This window comes from Eumetopias jubatus, unplaced genomic scaffold (genome assembly GCF_037043125.1).
Source record: "Eumetopias jubatus isolate StellerSeaLion01/CBP00866 unplaced genomic scaffold, mEumJub1_p1.0 scaffold_11, whole genome shotgun sequence".
Lineage (NCBI taxonomy): Eukaryota > Metazoa > Chordata > Mammalia > Carnivora > Otariidae > Eumetopias > Eumetopias jubatus.
The window spans coordinates 14,477,686-14,496,736 of NW_028274817.1; the positions used below are offsets into that span (position 1 = coordinate 14,477,686).

The following is a 19,051-nucleotide window of genomic DNA, read 5'->3' on the forward strand; positions in this document are numbered from 1 at the left end:
TCCCCAACGATCCCTGCCTCCTAGTAGTCACACCTTCATGTAGTCCCTGCTCACACTAAGTACCAGGGGCCAACAGTCAATGTGGTGGAAGGGATGATGGTCATTTCCAAGATTAGGTCATAAAAGGCACTTCGGCTTCCATCTTTAGTGCTCTGCTCTCTCAGCTCGCTCCCTCTGGGGGAAGTTGTGCTGTGAGCTGCCCATGGAGAGGTCCCCTGGAGAAAGGCCTCTGGCTAGCAGCCATGTGAGTGAGCTTGGGGAGGATCCTCCAAGCCTCGGTCAAGTCCTGAAAGAGCATAGCCCCAGTCCAGAGCCTGACTGCAACCTCAGGAGAGGTGCCAGAAGCCAGCTAAGCTGTCCCTGGATTCCTGACCCTCAGAGACTGTGTGAGGTGATCTGTTTGTTGTTTTAAGCTGCTACAGTTTAGGGTACTCTGTTATACAATAGATAACTGATAGGCCCCCTGCTCCTCCCGCCCTCTCAGCAGATGCCCTCACCTCCTACTTTACAGATAAAACTAGAAGCCATCAGACAGGAACTCCATCTTACAGGTGTGTACCTGCAGCTTTCCATCCCCTGTCCTCTCCCAGGACAATGGTGGAGGCCGGCCGCCCCCCACATGTGTTAGATTCCATTTTCTCCTGCCTTCTCCCGAGGCTGGCACTCCTGAGTGTGCTCTTTCATGCGCTCCGCTTCTCCATTTTGACTGATTTTTAAAGCCAGAGACAGAGGCAGAGGCAAGCAGCCTCCTTTAGCCCTTCACCATCCTACAACTACTGCCCCGTGGTGCAGAGCTCTTTCCCAGGGTCTACTCTCTCTCTCTCTTCCCTTCAGTGACAGAGGACAAATAGTTTTATTTTGGGGGACTGATGGAATGGCCGGAGACCTTTTTCTGTCATCTCAACCTGTGTTATTTGTGCAGTAAACAAAAATGAAGAGAGAACAGAATAAATGGAATAGGAAAAAAGAGTTGCAATCCTTCTTTGTTTTACTCAGAGGAAAATTTCATATACTTAAATGTATTCTTATCAACCACCTCTCCAGAAGACACGGGCGAATCTCAACTGAAAAGAAGTTTTTCAAAATAGAACACATAATAAAGGATACAAATGCGCCTACTACAAATGTTGGGTTAAAGACATGGTTCTGGAATGTGAACAGTGTCAGTCCCATGTAGGAGAAGATGAAATTCTCTGCCAAGAAATTGAGAAGCTCAAACAACTGAAACGAAATTTTAAAAGGTTAGTCCAGTAAATACATTAAGTTACATCATTTGAAAACATGAGTATCGCTAAGATAACGAAGCAGACACTCCACGTATGTAAAGCTCATGTATATCCCCAAAGCAGGTGCTTCAGAGGGGAGCAAATGTAGAGATGACATTTCTAGTCCCACAGATAAAGCCAGAGATGTTGCCCCCGCACGTCCCCCCATCACTTCCTCTGTCAATCCCCATGTTCAGTCACTGTCCTCCTCCTCCTCCTCCAAACCTTGTCAAGTTTTCTTTGGGGATGTTCCTTGTCCCTGCCACCACCTTAGTCTAAAGCTATCATCACACCCCACCCCTAATACTGCAAAGGGCCCCTCACTCTATCCTGCTGCCCCCATCCTACACCCTCACCCAGTGAGTCTCTCTGGATGCGCCACTTTGAAGACACCTCCCTCTTCTAGGCTGGAAGATCCAGTACAGATTCTTTTCTCTTGGCATCAAATGCTTCATGACAACTTCCGTATCACCGCCTTGTCGTGTGGTTTCCCTTTTCACGTGGGTCTCAGCCCTTGTTCGGGGAGCAGGGGCTTGCGGGTTATAGCCCTGCGCATGCTCCTCCCTGCCCAGGCTGCCTGCGTGCCCCGCCCGTTCACACCACTGCCCCTCAAGGATTACTGGCACAGCAGGGACCCGACACTTGCAACTTGACTTGCCCCCCAATGCATGAGTCCCAGGCCCTCTGTAACCCAGCATCCCCCGGTCTGTCGTAGTTATCTACCACTGCTCTTGCACATGCGCCCTCTGCGCCACTAAACAGGGTGGTGGTGAAGTAACACGTGCCCAGGGGTCAAAATGCTCTGGCTTCAAGCCTGCTTTTCCCACTTGCTGGCTGCATGGCTTTGGGCAAGTTAACCTTTCTAAACCGGGCTTGCCTCATTCTTGAAAAATGAGACTTAAAAATGGAAATAAGTATATATCTAATTTACCTTAAATGACTTAATATACTATAATTATACTTATTTGTTTAACGATAATAGCTAAGCTTTATCTGGTTTTTATTATGTGCCTGATATTATGCTAAGGACTTTACAAGCTTTATCTCATTTTAATCTCACAACTCCATGAGGTAGGTACTATCATTATCCTCATTTTAAAGATGACAACACTGAAGCACAGAGAAGTTATGTAACTTGCCCCTGGTCACACAGCCAGCAAGTAGTGGAACCAGGATTTGGAACAACACAGACTCTCTGCTTTAATCCACAACACCAAGGGTTGGCAAACTTTTCCTGTGAAGGATCAGAGACAGAAAGTAAATATTTGAGGCTCTGTGGGTCACATGGTCCCTGTCACAGTCACTCAGTTTTACCAATGTAACACAAAAGCAGCCAGAGACTACATGTTAAAAAAAAAAATGGGTGTGGCAGTGTGCCAATAAAACTACTAATGGACACTGTAGTCTGAATTTCATATAATTTTCCCGTGTCAAAAAATCTTCTTTTGTTTCCAACCATTTAGAAATGTCAACATCATCCCCAGCTCACAGACCTTACAGGGAGGTCTGGCCGTTGTCTGCCAACCCCTGAGCCACACTTTGCGGCCTTCCATTCATTAATGCTAGCTACTTTTTTGTTCCTGCCTTTACGAGTACTGTTTCCCCTATGGCTTCTTTTCTTATCCTTTTTCTATGCTTTTCTGAATCCTTCCGATCTTTCTAGGTACACCATTTCTTCAATGACAGTTTTCCAGCCTCCTCAAGCCTCAAACCATTTCCCCGCTTCTCTGACCTGTTGTATGACATATCATTTGAAACATACAATCTAGAAGTTCCATTAGTCTGGGGTTTTTTTTTTTTTTAATGTTATTCAAGCTTCATATCACCAACAAGACTGGAAACGCCTACCTTGTTTGTTTGTTTTTTTTTTTTAATTCCCCACTCCATCGTCTAGAAAAATACCAAACACCCCAGCTAATTTTCTTCTCTACACTTACTGCAGTAAATTAATTCGTAAAAGGGATTTGTAGCCTCAGTGTATATGCATGGGAGAAGAAAAGTCTAATCAGGTCACATACTAAATTTGTGGCTCCAGAAGAAAGAAGAAAAGAATAAGGACATTTGCTCCTGCTTTATCAGGAGTCCTTCCAAGGCTAATCTCACTCTGTTCTAGTCATTTGGCAAAACTGAAAGCATCTAATCATAATCAAGTACTCATTTGTTTCTATTCCAGACATTACATATTATTCATTCATTTGTCCCAAACGCCTCATGAAGCTAGGAAATGCTATGCCTCTTTCCTTTATAATTCCCTTCAGGTACCCTGCACACCTGATCGTTTGGCACCATATAAAACGCAACCACTGGTGTAGTTGACATTCCTGGAGACAGAGCAGCTGCGAGGCACTCGAAGGAGGTCAATCTTCTCTGTGTCACCCAGCAGTAGAGCCAGTCAGATCAGAAATTAATCTTGTTTCTATCACCCAGCAGTCCTTCTAGTCAGACCTGAGTGAACTTCCAAAACATTCCTCTTAAAAGGGATTTGATCAGGAAAACAAGGAAGGGAAGCCAACTGATCACTGGAACCACAATAATAATGGCCCCTAGCTATTCTGCTGAACTATCTCTACCCTCAGTGTGGCCACCCTTCGACCTGCCAATCCCATCTCTCTCTGGAGTCAAAGGAAGAGGAGCTGAAATGAGTAGACATCGTTTGGAACCAACTAAAGATGATTTTTCAGTAAAGAAAGACTTCGGTTTGCTGCCAAGGAGGAAACATTTCTTCACAAACTATAAAGCTTCTCTTACCTGTTTAGTTCTATGCTGAGACTCTGTGGACAGATTATTGTATGTATAATGGGCCTGTGTGATGCCGCAAAACAACACTGCAACCACACCTATAAAGAGAGCAAGTTCCAAGTTCACATCAAAGGAGACTTCCCAACTTTCATACTGAGGCTTGTATTTTACAGAAGATCATATGCTCAGTGCTGAAATTTCCAGTTGTGACTTACTTTGTTCAGAGGAACCACTTCCATTAAACATCTTTCTTATATTCTAAAGTGGCAGCATAAATCCCAATGCTAACAAGTACGTTCAAATGCTAGAGGATGTGCCCCCGTGTAGAAACAATGACTGGCAAAGTCACTCCCTGTGAAGGCTTACGATCAAAAGGAGAAAGGACCCTACCTGTGAAGCCCCATGCTTCAGCCAAGAGGAAGGTACTCCAGGACATCAGGAAGAACAAGCCTGTCTCCAACAGCTGGAACTCCCGTAATTTGGTGAACTTTGTCACGTAAGACTGTCAAGGTTGGTAACAAGATCTTGTAATACACAAAGTAAGACTACAAAGAATAATAGTCGAGGCAAGACAACCATGAAAGGGCAAGAAGGGTTCTCCAATCTCACACAAGTCACAGAATAAGGAAGCGCCAAAGTGAAGGACCTCTTAAAATGAGCGTTGTACTGAGGAGTCAGCAGTCTTTGCTTCCATGAGGAAGTCACACAGTTTTGTCAATTGTTTTATGGGTATCGCATGCCTTGCCAGGAACCACATCATAAAGGACAGAGATGCAAGCAACAGATCAGACACACAACAGGCCACCTCTATTAATCTGCAACCCAAAGCAAGACAGCTTCCCTAATTATAGCAATTTACAATTACTAAGAACATGACATTTCCATGAGATTTCATGTTTATTTGATCCCCTAGCACCTCCGTGATGTAGAGCATTCCACGATAAAGAAACTGGGGCATGTCACTCACTTATACGAATCTAAAAAGTATTTGTTAGTCAACCGGGGAAGGGCCCATGCAGACCTGTGACAAATCTCAGGCTGGAATCTGCATCTGCTTCCACAAATGTGTACCACAGCAGAAAGATGAACAAGACAGACTCCCTCCCCTCAAGGACATTGTAATGGGACAGCGATACGATTTGTCCTGGCTCCTCCTTCAGAACCTTTTACTGTCTCTTTGTGCCTTAGTTCACCTGTAAAGAGCCATAAGACAAGTCTCTTCCAGCACTAGGCTGAAGGAGAGCAAACTTACAGATCCTTGAAAAAAAGTATTTGCGTTTTTATTTTCTTGAAAGATCTTAAGTGATCTTTATACCCAATGTGGGGCTCGAACTCACAACCCCGAGGTCAAGAGTCACACGCTCTACTGACTGAGCCAGTCAGGGGCTCTCAAAAGTATTTGTTTTGTATGAAAATATCTTAGAAGTTTTAGAGCTGGAAGCTCTTTAGAGATTATCAAGTCCCACTCATCTTCCCTGCTGTCCCCAACTGCCACCTTCCTACACTGAGGGCCCACAGGTGAAGTGTCAGTGCTCCTATACTGGAAGCTCTAGGAAGGCAGAGGCCATGTCTGTCTTGTCCATCTTTGATGCCCAGAGCATTGCATCTGGCATGCAGCAGGCAATCAAGTGTTTTCTGAATGAGCACAAGAATGACTTGCCCAACACTTTTAATAGCAACCTGGTGGCCGTGCCAAGGACTCTAGAACAGAAGGTTAAAACCGTTGAGAGCTGAGATGAACTCCCATCTGTCCAAACCCAGGAAGCTGATTTTGTTCAATTGACATCATGGTCGTACACTTCCTATTTGTCCTATTCAACAAAGAGCAAATGAACAGCAGCGCAGAATACCCAGAGGCTCCTTGGAATATATTTACCTTTATATCAATTTCGTCTACAACCTTAAAATTCACTCCCAGAGGGTCACTGCATCTAATCAGACCTGTGTAGTGTAAGTTGGAGAGCATGGAGCCTAATGCAAAACAAGGAAATTCCCTTATTTATTTATCAGTAAAGATGATTACATAATGTTTTCAAACCAAGTCCCTGGTTATAAGGTTAATAATTATAACACAATGGGGGCTCCTGAGTGGCTCAGTCGGTTAAGCATCCGACTCTTGGTTTCAGCTCAAGTCATGATCTCATGGGTCCTGGGATCAAGCCCCACACTGGGCTCCTCACTCAGTGGAGAGTCTGCTTGAAGATTCTCTCCCTCTGCCCTTCTCCCCACTCTCTCTCTCTCTCTCTGAAATAAATAAATAGGGGCGCCTGGGTGGCTCAGTGGGTTAAGCATCTGCCTTCAGCTCAGGTCATGATCTCAGGGCCCTGGAATGGAGCTCTGCATCGGGCTCCCTGCTCAGTGGGGAGTCTGCTTCTCCCTCTCCCTCTGCCTGCCACTGCTCCCGCTTGTGCTCTCTCATGCTCCCTATCTCTCTGTCAAATAAATCAATAAAATCTTTAAAAAAATAAATCTTAAAAACATAATTGTAACACACTGGCAATTCTGGAATAGGAGAGACCATGGAATACAGGATTCAACCACTTTTTAGGTTAACAAGGAAAGATTAACAAAAGGATATTAAAGCTGTCACCACACCCGTAGCGGCACCCATTGCGAAAGATCCACTGAAGATCCCAAGGAAAATCCCAATAGACTTGAACATGGCTGTGACATCAAAGGTGTGGCTGTTGTCCCCAGCTGGCTGGTATGCCACTATTGAGCTGCAAGAGAGAGATTGTTTTTACTTCTAGAAGCAACTTTTATGTTACGAACTATCTAAAAAATAATGAAATAAATAAATAAATACATTCTCTAGGGTAGTAGAGCTTGAAAGATGAAATCAGGGCCGGGGGAGGGGTGGGGGGGGGGGAGAGGGGACAAAAACTTTTGATTTAAATTGCCAAAATAAGGACAAAAGGTTACTAAAACACCCTGTGGTGGATCCAGCTGGCAAGAAAATTCAGCTAAAATTTAAATGACAATTTCAGGAGATAGAATATTCTAAGGTCTTCTGTGTGAAGTTGTACCGAGCCTTTTTCTCCAGCGTCAAGATACTGTGCCGTACTATTCTTTTATGACTCTGTTCAAGACTTCCTAGCACTGAGTGCCTACAAGCCCTAACATACTAATGTGAACAAACTAATGAAAAATTCCACTTGTTTTCAGCAGAGGCATAAGAATATAAAGAATACTGCTCAATACTCAACCTGGTCACATTTTGTTTTTCCTATGGGAAAAAAAGATGACTGAAGTACCCTTTCAACTTTTAGAATACCAGAATGGGCCCAATGCCTAACATCTATTCACTCACTGAAATAGACTTTTATAGGGAAAAGGGCTTGAAAGTCCATCCAAGGAATTAGAATCCACTTAGCTTACCCAGCTGGATCTCTACCTCAAACTTTTGAAAAGAAAGTCACTCTGCAAGAGGCCAAGACACACAATGACAGGAGACACTCTCTGTCTTGAACTTACGAGTCCAAACCTGGTCCAAAAATGCTTCTTTTTAAAATAGTCACCCTGGGAAATAGAAGTGGCTGAGAAAATCACTGTCAGCAGGTGTCTGGAGAGAGTGTCTACCATTAGTAAATCAGTTCTCATCTCAGTTAATTGACGTACCAGTGTTTTTATAAAAAGTCTGGACTCAAAGACATCATACAAGTCATGTCAAAGAAAAAAAAGAGAAAAAACACATTCCCAGGAATATAATGAATTCTCCCCGTGGTTACAACAGTGTTTTTTAAGGTTCAAGTCTGAAAAATGGGCTTGCATGTACACCAAGTTCTTTTCATACCTCCATAGTTAAGTTAAAAAAATATTATTTTCATAAATATGAAATGGCTTCTAATGTCATGCTATCTTATCTATACATAAAGGGTCCCATCACCATTTATGGTTTTTAAGACCAAAAATGGTCCAAATGGATATAACCATTTGTTTAACCATTTCCCTACTGTTAGACATGTAAAAGTTGCTTCTAATATTTTTGCTACTATAATAAAGAGGTGAAAGAGCATATTTGCACTTTTTCCAAATTTTGGACTATTTCCCTGTGCTACATTCTTGGAAGCTGGGTATTACTATACCTATGGCTCCTCTTACATGTAGTGCAACTGCTTTCAAATTAGACCTATATTACATTTTTGGAGGGAAATAGGACTGTATCTCTCAATTTTTTACTGATCATATCCACTGGCCTAGAAATTCGACTTCTAAAAACCATCATACAGAAAAACTCACAAGGATTCACAGAGATTTGCACATAAATATGTTCACTGCAGTGCCATTCACAATAAAAGATATTAGAAAACATCAAACATTAACCAGTAAGGGATAGGAGAGGTAAATTTGTGGTGTACCATACAATGGGATAATAGAAGTATTAACACAGTAAAATGTCCAAGTGAGAAAAACAAGTTACAGAAGAGTATGTTTAATACTATGCCTTTTTTGTTTAAAAATTATTAATATAGAGGGTGGGGGGGATGGGGTAACTGGATGACAGGCATTAAGGAGGGCACTTGATGGAATGAGCACTGAGTGTTACATGCTTAACGACTGAGCCACCCAGGCGCCCCCTGAGTGTTATATGCAACTGATGAATCACTGAACTCTACCTTTGAAACCAATAATACATATATGTTAATTAACTGAACTTAAATAAAAAATTAAATTTAAAAAATAAAATAAAAATTATCAATATATTTATATGTATGTTAATATCCTAATAGAAAAGCCTAGATGAAAACCTTAATAGTGGTTATTTGAGAGCTGAAATTTCAGGAATTTTCTACTAAGTCAAATACTTTAGATTGTTACAAACATTATTAATTTTATTATCATAAATAATGACAAAAAGGTACCATACAAAGAGTAGACAATACCAACTGCAATGTTGAGAACAATGTACAAGTGATCTTGGTTAAAACACCAGGGTGTCTCAGTTCCGGCACTGTTGGTATTTGGGGCCAGGTAGTTATTTGTTGGGTGGTGGATGCTGTCCTGTGTACTGAAGGATATTGAGCAGCGTCCCTGGCCTCCACCCACTAGATGGCATGGAGTAAAGGCAACTGTCTCCGGGGCTAGATATTTCCTTAGTAGGAGTGGGTTGGCAGGATTGAGTCCCTCAGAGGTTCAGACTCATTCTTTCACCTGCAAACACTTTCTAATAACATGTATAGTAACTTCTATAAGTAGACTAAAGTATTGCTCATTTCAATAACTGTCTTAACACTTCTAAAAATTAACAAACATTTCTGTAATGCTTATGTTAAATATGAGAAATACAAATTGAACTACGATGAGATATTGCTCAATCATCAAACTGGCAAAAATGTAAAAGTCTGACAAATATTCTGTTGGGGAAGCTATGAGGAAACAGGCACTCCCATAATTCAGTGCTTAAAGTGCAAAACGGCATAATCTTTTTGACGGGCAATGTAGCAATGTCTACCAAATTACAAATGTATTTATCCTTTAACATACTAATCTCACTTCTTCTGGAAAATTATCCTACTAATGTATAAAACAGGTGAGGTCAAGTTAATCACTACAGCATTGTTTGGGATAGCAAAGGACTGAAAACTCTTTTATGCTTCCAGCAATAGGAGACTGATTAAATCAACTTTAACAGTTCATAGTACAGCACATAGGATACTCTGCAGCTGCAAACAAAGAATGAGAAAACTCTCTGCCTCGACATGGAAAGATCTCCAGAATATAGTTATGTGAGAGAAAGTGAGGCATAGAATATATTTAGCATGCTACTTTTAAAATAAGAAATCAGAGGCAAATGAGAATATTTATTCATATGTGTGGTTGCATTTGGATAAAGAAATAGGAGGATACACAAGCAGCTAATCAAAATGGTTACATATAAGGGGCTGGGGGGACAGGTGGATAAAAAGAGGAGTAAGAACATGACTTTTCTATGTTACCTCTCTGTACATTTTTGATTTTTGAACCATGTAAATATATTATCTGTTCCAAAAATTTAATTTAATTAAAAAAGAAAACATGTTCATGTTATAACGTTAAAACAGAATAAAAAATCATATACACGCCACAATCACAACTGTGTAAAAACAGCATGCATAGAAAACAAGAATAAAAGTCAGTGCCCTCGAATCTTTACAGTAATTGCCTTTAGGTGTGAGAAGGATATACCATTTTTTCTTCCCCACATTTTCGTAAGTATGTATTTCTTTAAGAGGAAAAACACAATGCCTCAGTCTTTCAAACATCTGCATTCATAATGCACTTCATTCAGTAAGTGACTTTCGGTTCCTAGTACCCCAACATTCTAAATACAGAAAATAACAAGAAAACAAACACTTACGAAGACAGCACTATGGCAACAGCATCGTTGAGGACACTCTCCCCAAAAAGAAGTGCATAGAGTTCAACATCCACTTGAAGCTCATGGAATATGGCAAGGACAGTCACTAGCAAATAGAAAGAGGGGAGTATTTAGACATCACGAATGTAACACAGTCCCCTTCATAGATGATTATGATGGCTACTTAGAAATTCATCTCTTCCTCTTAGGATCCGATCCCAATAAACATTCTCTTACCATATTAAAGATTCAGTATGTTCCTGCTGATACTTCTCTTTTCCCTAATTGTGTACCCGCAATATTTCCTTTAGCTTACAAACAGCTGAAATTAACCCTGGAGGATTGAGCTGACCTATATGTTTCATGCAAATGCTAATCAGCTTGTCTTGCACATTTATTTTCCATAAAGAATATATACAGAACTTCTTACAGACCAGGTGATCATTAATCTGATGAAGAAGGGTATTACGAAAAGCATCTTTTGCTACAAACTTCATTTTCTCCTTGGAGCCTTACAACTCATTTCTATTTGACTTGCAAATTTCAAGCACACTGGTTTAGTTTAGCAAAGACAGTTAGGAAATGAAAGCACAAGTTTGGTTTTTGGCTGAGATAAAATTTATGACCAGAATTACAGCTGCTATATTTAGCTTAATAAGAAGCCAATGATCAGGCTATTACAGCCTGAGAAGATTAAAAAAACAAACAAACAAACAAACCCTTCTTCTAGGCAACAATTCCATGAGAATTCTTAGAAAAATCAGATGAGATTGAAGTTGTAATATAACTTTAATTGCTGAGTCACATACAGATCACTCACTAAATAAGCCCAAGCAGACATGAAAGATTATTATAACCAGAGATGGGAAAGCCCCTTCAAATGCCAACCAACAAAAACAGGATACTTGCATTTTAAAAGATGTAGTTTCTACTGCAAAGCATTTCATCTGGAATATACTGATAAAAAGCTTACTGAGAAAAGGAGGGCAAAAGCGGTGCTGAAGAATTTTGCAAAGAAAACCTATGGCTCACCCTTCTAGCAAGTAAACTATTGCAAAATAACAGAATTATTATAGGGGAAAAGGCCTATATAACTCAGAAGAAATGTAACTGTCCAACTTAATATGAGCAGAACAGTTTTGCTTGAGCATCCCGGCAATACTTCTACCAACACAAAATCAGAAGGCTGAAGTAACACAGCCAGTCCGATTGACTTAGATTTCTCATAGATGTTGAAAAGTCAAGGACTTTGCTTCTAAGCAAAAGGACACAGAAAACGGAGACCATTGGCTCCTTGCAAAAACCATCTTACCTTCATACAGATAATGGGAGCAGCTCTAAACAGTAAGGGGGCAGCCTTGATGGTCTTGAAAGGAGCAATTTGATTTTCAGTTTTAAAAATGCTGAACTATACAAATCGCTCTGTAAAATGCCCTCTGAGCTTTATAAAATCATCTCGTATAGAGCAGAGAACATATTTTCCTACTCCCTATATGTAATGCCCTGTGTTATCAGAGTTAACAAAGGAATTCAGAGATAACCTTAGGATCCTATCTTTAATTGTGCTGCATGACAATTTAAGAAGATGATTAACTTACAAGAGCAAAAAATAAAACAGAACAAACCTATGCCAAGGTCCTAAAGCCCGGTGAAAGAAACCTTGCATCCTTAGTTCAAAAACCCCAGTCCCAATGCTAGGTCTTCAGCCTGCATCTTCTCTAAGTTCCTACAGTGAACATAGCTGTGAGGCTCACCAATACTGTATTAGGAAAACTACCACCTAACTCCATAGAATTGTATTCATTCTCCAGCTGTGCTCATATCAGAACTATCTCCGGGGTGCCTGGGTGGCTCAGTCGGTTAAGCATCCAACTCTTGGTTTTGGCTCAGGTCATGGCCTCAGGGTTGTGAGATCAAGCCCCTCATGGGGCTCTGTGCTCAGTGCGGAGTCTGCTTGAGAGTCTCTCTCTCTCTACCCCCACCCCCGGGTTGCTTGCATGTGTGCACTCTCTCTCTAAAGCATTCTTTTTTTTTTTTAAGATTTTATTTATTTGAGAGCGAGCGAGTCAGTGAGAGAGCACAAGCAGGAGCACAGGGAGAGGGAGAGGGAGAAGCAGACTCCCCTGCTGAGCAGTGAGTCTGACGGGAGTGTGGGGGGGTGGGGCTCGATCCCAGAACCCTGGGATCATGACCTGAGCCGAAGGCAGATGCTTACTTAACCCACTGAGCCATGCAGATACCCCAGCTCTCTCTCTCTAAAACAAATAAATAAAACCTTAAAAAACTATTTCATAACCATATAGCTGATTTTATAAAAACAATTCTTTAATGTATAGTAAGGCCCACCAGTGATGCCAAATCACACTAACAGTAGCACAACTGCCTTCTAACAATCATTGAAAAACTGTTTTTCTTATTCTTATATGTGGATAGCTGAATATAAACAGAAGATTTTTAGGGAACTGGTTTTCCAGAAGCATTAAAGGGAGTGTACCATTATTACCCATTTTAACTAATCTAGTTCATATTCTCCAAATACCCAATTACTAAAGATAGACACCAACCTGAATTTCTAAAGAAAAGGCCTTACAGCCGTTGTCTAAACAGCATCAAGCTGAGGACCAGTAATGGGCAAATGTAATAAATAAAATGAAATAAAAAAAAATGTGTGCTTAAGCCAAAAGGACCTATGAATTTTGTTTTTTTCCTCTACAACTGGAAGTACAGTACTATGGGAATTTATGAATTCTACACCTAAAGGAAGGACTGCACACATGTGCTTTTGCTAGCAAAACACTGTAACTTTAAGCACTGAAGCTCCACTCTCATGGACACATACCTGGGTCAGTTGCTGATACAATGGCACCAAACAGCAGACAGTCTGTAAAGTAAAAATCTCCTGCAAGCTGTCCAGTTACTTTCATCAGTGTGACACAGCCATACATTATTGACCTGGTCAATAAACACATTTCTACTTTAGAAAAAAAACAGCAACTGTTAAAGAAGTCAGAATACAGTAAGAATAAGATGGGTCTACTGTAGTACTTTGTGACTAATCCCAAATTTAACTTGTGTCATTTAAATATGGTAATACCTTGGCCTTAAGGAGAATTCAAACAACTTATTATCTATGTGAACGCATTTCATTGAAAAAGGTCCTTAGACACACTCAAGAATACAATACTGCATAAATCAAATATGCATTATTTAAAAAGTATAATTTGAAGGATAAAAAGTGTTTTAACCTTCAAGTACTTACCCAATTACAAAACAAGAAATTGCTGTTCCAAGAAAAGCATATGCTAGGATAGACCCAAGGTTTCGAAAGAAATGTCTCTAACAAAAAAGAAAAAATTAAAAAGTTACAGTGTGTTAGAATACTTACCAATTATTTGAAAAAGAAAAGGTTTTCTATTCTAGTGTGCTTTGCTAATATTAAATGCATTATTCATTAAAGGAAATAAGAGAAAGAATTTTTGTGCAGGCATAAATTTCAGCAAGGAGAGGAGAAGGGAGGGAAAGCTGGAAAGAACTGCCTGTTTCTAAAGTGTCAGACATGACAAAGTCCAGGGAGTTTAAAGTTGTTCAAAGTATATGAAATACATAAGCACTTACTCTTTTCAGACTATATCCTGCATAAAATATGATAGGAGGAAGTAATATGTTGAAAAATACTTCTGGATCAAAGGTAACCTGTTAAAATAAAGAGTTCTTTTAGAAGAATTCTCGTAGAAGACCTCGTATTACATTATCAAATTATGAAAAAGAAAAAAGATTGAATGTTAAACTGGTGAAAGGCAAGATTATTACTGTGGTCACTGAAAAATATTTCATATAGGATAGCTGTGGTTCTATTTCTCAACCAAATGACAAGGAGACAGTGTTGGAGCAATCAGTTAAGTCATATCTGTGGAAAGAGTGGTAAAATACTATGACATTAAAAATCTTAAAAACGGGAAAAAGCATGAACATATCTTTGCTTTAAATACAAGAGACACCCCCAAACTGGTAACAAAATTTGGGGGTATGCCATTATTGCTGGCATTAAGAAACAGACTTCTCACACAGGTCATGCCTCTAAAGGTATACAGCATAATATTATGGTAAGAAATTTCTGAATGACTAAGATTTCTAGTCCTGACAGCCTATTTCTTTTAATATCTATTCCTTATAATAACAGAGATGCCCCTTTCTGTTCATAAGGCTGCAGCAGGATCTGACATGAACACAAAGCAGCTACACACATACCCATGTTAAAATTTCATTTACTAGAACTTTTAAGGAACTGGAATTTTCCACAGGTGGAAAGGACTCTCGCTGCAAAGTAAATTAAGCTCGTATGAAATTGTAAAAAGCATTAAAGATGGTCAGAACCACAATCCAAATAGCTATGAAAGCCAAGTCCTGCCCATGCAGAAGACAGAAGTGGAGGCACATGGCCGAGGGTGGGCGGCAAACAAGAGACCCGAGCAAAGAGGCCCCGAGAAGCTTCATGGGGGACTATGGCAGGGACAGGAGAAAACAGCTCCAGGAACGTCTGGGGGCCAGTAAGACTGCGGCACAGCCTCCTACATAAAGCTTTATGCACAGCATGGTACAGTAACTGATCCTCAGAATGAGGCCCCTAAAGTTGTGCCAGATTATGAATCAAAGAAAGATTAAATTGTCCTCCATACAGGACACAGTCAAAACAAGAAAGAAATAATAATATTCAAAGAAATATTAATGAAATATTTTAGGTATTATCAAATAAACTCAATGTGCCAATAAACTCTAAGGACCATCTGCAAATTGAAAGAAATGCTTACAAATTCTGCTTAAGTCAATACTAGTCACCATTTATTACAATTATAAACATCACAGAATGGAACAAAAAGGATTATAGTACTTAGCCTCAATCAGAAAATGAAATGTACAGATGTCCATTTCCTTAGCATTATATTACACTTGTTAATTGAGATTTTCTCCATTTTAAGAGACTGGTTTTAAACATCATTAAACATTCACTATTAATTCTTCTCCTGAATCGCTTTGCTGCTAGTTACACACTTCAAAAAAACATCCAAATATTCCCTTTAACGAAGAACTTACCTTTCTAAGCATTTCATTATCTTGAACGTTATTGAGTTCGTGTGAACTAATCTCTCCTTTAAGTGTATATTCATAAAATTTTCCACTAACATTTACCAATAAGGTAGTTGGGCTTGACTGCACTTCACAGCTCAGGGTCACATTATTTATATCACTTGGAACATGAATGCCATATCGAAGCACAAGGCCCACCAAAAGACCTGGAAATAATAAAAGAACCATATAAGCTCTTCTTTTGGACAAAGACTGCTTCTTGTGTACCCCACACATACCTTTGGATTGCTAACAGGAAAGCTCTTATGATAGTCCCCTGTGGTTCAGAACCAATTTCTAGACCAAATGCAGTTACATTTTAAAGTATTATTATTATTATTATTATCTTAAGATTTTATTTATTTGACAGAGAGAGACACGATGAGAGAGGGGACACAAACAGGGGGAGTGGGAGAGGGAGAAGCAGGCTTCCCGCGGAGCAGGGAGCCCGATGTGGGGCTCGATCCCAGGACCCTGGGATCATGATCTGAGCCGAAGGCAGACACTTAACCATTGAGCCACCCAGGTGCCCCCATTTTAAAGTATTATTAAATTTGAAAATCTAAGAGTCTAATATTCATCTAATCCAGTGCGACAAGAGGAAAAAACATTCCCTAGGTTACAGCATATATCACTGCATTTCTAGATCAAGATAATAAGTAGGTGATTAGGAATGTAACAAAATAAAAAATATCTTCAAATGATCTGTACACAGAATATGCTCCAAGGTGTCCCAACCAAATGTGTTTACCACCTCCACCTCCACCCATCAATTCATAAGACTGTTAAACACGCAACACTTCCCAGCACCTGGCTGGCCAAATAATACACATTTAACAAATCGGAATGTCATTTGCATTTGTAGATCGACTGAGTTCTTCTACCACTAAAAGGTCATATTTTAATTTAAAAATATGTGCTTTGGGCCACCTGGGTGGCTCAGTCGGTTGGGCGTCTGCTTCGGCTCACGTCATGATCCCCGAGTCTTGCATCGGGCTCCTTGCTCAGTGGGGAGCCTGCTTCTCCCTCTCCCTGCTTGTGCTCTCTTTCTCTCTCTCTCTGGCAAATAAATAAATAAAATCTTTAAAAAATTAAAAAGATATAAAAATATGTGCTTCAAAATCAAAACATGGAATAGAAGTCCTCAGGCCAGTGCTATGACATCAACATATTGCTAGAATTGTACGTGGACCATCATATTGATATTTAAATGTGCACAATGTTCTAGGTACTAACACCTATATTGATCAAACTGTTTGATAATGGCTTTAATGGGATGTAATTCACATACCATAAAGTTTACCCTTTTAAGCCATTAAGTGGCTTTTAGTATATTCACAAGGTCATATACTGATCACCACTAATTCCAAAACATTTTCAATGTTCCAAAAAGAAACCCCATACCTATTAGCAGTCACTTTTCACCACACCCCCCAACTCCCAGCCCCTGGCAACCACTAATCTTTTTTCTCTATATATAGATTTGCCTATTCTGGACATTTCATTTAAACAGAATCCCACAATATTTGAATTTTCATGTCTGGCTTTTTTTTTTCACTCAGCATCATATTTTTAAGGTTTATCCCTGTTGTAGCATGTATTAGACCTTCATTCCTTTTCATGGTCAAATAATATTCCATGGTATAGATATAGCTCAACTGCAAACTGAACTCAAACTTCTGGAACTTCCCTTAACTCCAAGATGTACTGCATACCACTATCAGTTACACTTTACCTCCCTGTTTCCTTTCACACTAACCTGCCAGCCACTCTTTTAATATATGTGACTAGAGTACTACGCTGAGTAGGCCCCCGGGGTTCAGAGATGAAAACAAGGTCCCTCCTTCTCAGCCCAATCAGAGAAAACAGACCAAATAAACAATTATAGTATGGTAGATATGGATACAAGGTGTTATAAAAACAGAAAAGAGTTACCTAACCCAGCCGGGGAAAGTGGGAAGGGGTAGTGGGATGGTAGGGAAGTCTTTCCAGAGGAGTCACCTAAGCAAGGAAACAAAGTAAAAGAAGAGGTTTTCCAGGTAGGAGATACAGTAGGACACATCCAGTCATGGAAGAGTGGGAGAACACAGGCCATTCAGGGACTCACACGTAGTTCAGTATGGCTGGGTTATAAGTGAGAGTTGAGCGTGAAAGATCGGCAGGAGCTGAGTCATAAAAGACCTTGCAAGTTGGGGAAGGGAGTTTAGACTTTATCTTGAAAGCAAAAGGAAGTCATAGAAGGATTATAAATAAACAGTGGCTTGACATCAGATTTCTATTTTAGAAAGACTGGTTGTTCTAGACCACAGTGGTTTGAAGGGGCCAGATAGAAGGCCACTGCAGTCCTTCAGGCACTAAGAGCTTAGGGCTTCATCTAAGAGGGCAGAGAAAGGGATGGAGAGGGATTTTTAGAAGGTATTATCTTTTAGAAGAATTCGGTGACTGAGTAGACCAGGAGGAAGGGAGACTGGGAGAAAGACTAAGAGGAGCCAAACTGACTTGGCAACTATATGGGTAAGCCGGCCTGAGCAACCAGATAGGTAGCAGGGCCATTCAGTGAGAAAGGGAACAGGTTCACAGGGGAAAACGTACAGTTCTGTTTCGGACCTATTGAGTTTGATGTACCTGTGACAACATGCACAGTTGAGTGTGTGGGATCTGGAGCTCAAGGAAGTAGGGGGTCTCAAGTGGAGATGGCTGAAGTCAGGTGCCTTTGAGATTACCTGGGGAGCAAATAAAATGGGAAGAGGACTATGGATATACGCCCAGAATTTTATCCCAACATTTAATAGCCAATGTAAAGGAGCTGGTAGAGGAGGAGGAGCTGATGAAGGAGTGGAAGGAAGAAAAGTACCAGGAATAGGAAGGAAGAGGAGGAAGTGATGAAAACTAGCCAATGCTGCAGCCAACTCAAGGAACACAGGTGTTAAGAAGGGTCCATCGGGTGTGGGAACGAGGAGCTCACAGGTGACCTTGGTAAGGGCAGTTCCAGTGGAGCAGTGGGGGCAGAAGCCAGGCCAAAGTGGGAAGTGATAAATGCGGGAGAGGGGACAAATGTGGGAAGTGGGGACAAATGTGGGAAGTGGGGAGGGTGCAGAGATGAGGGATTCTCCAGGCAACTTACAGTCACACGTTTTTTAAAGCGAGCAGCAATGAGTAACTGCTAAACAGTACGATCACCTGAAATTTTTAAAAAGTTTTTAACAAAGTCCCAGATTGAAAATAAATGAAAGAGAAAATATTTGCAAATCATATATCTGCTAAGGGACTAATATCTAAAATACATATATCTGATAAGGATACAAAATATCCCAAAATACACATAATAGCCAAAAAAAAAAAAATCTGATTAAAAAATGGCCAGAAGATCTGAACATTTTTCCATAAAAAATGGCCAGAAGACCTGAACTGATATTTTTCCAAAGAAGACATAGAGATGGACAATAGGTACGTGAAAAGATGCTCAACATCATTAAGCATCAGGGAAATACAAATTAAAACCATGATGAGATCACCTCACACCTGTCAGAATGGCTAAGATCAACAAGACAAGAACTAAATGTCGGCGAGGCTGTGGAGAAAAGGG

The 19,051-nt window shown here is 40.4% G+C and overlaps 1 protein-coding gene across 2 annotated transcripts in view; it reads right to left on the minus strand.

The window, feature by feature from the left end:
• SLC9A6 (solute carrier family 9 member A6) overlaps positions 1 to 19,051 on the minus strand; it is a 51,010-nt gene that overhangs the window by 24,822 nt on the left and 7,137 nt on the right. For both annotated transcript variants that reach the window (XM_028094108.2, XM_088028634.1), the window contains exons 2-10: positions 15,433 to 15,632; positions 13,957 to 14,034; positions 13,601 to 13,677; positions 13,181 to 13,293; positions 10,342 to 10,447; positions 6,583 to 6,724; positions 4,395 to 4,500; positions 4,014 to 4,102; positions 1,108 to 1,221 (exon numbers count right to left, since the gene is read on the minus strand). In XM_028094108.2, coding sequence (XP_027949909.2) covers positions 1,108 to 1,221; positions 4,014 to 4,102; positions 4,395 to 4,500; positions 6,583 to 6,724; positions 10,342 to 10,447; positions 13,181 to 13,293; positions 13,601 to 13,677; positions 13,957 to 14,034; positions 15,433 to 15,632 — 1,025 coding nt within the window. The remainder of the gene's footprint in view (positions 1 to 1,107; positions 1,222 to 4,013; positions 4,103 to 4,394; positions 4,501 to 6,582; positions 6,725 to 10,341; positions 10,448 to 13,180; positions 13,294 to 13,600; positions 13,678 to 13,956; positions 14,035 to 15,432; positions 15,633 to 19,051) is intronic.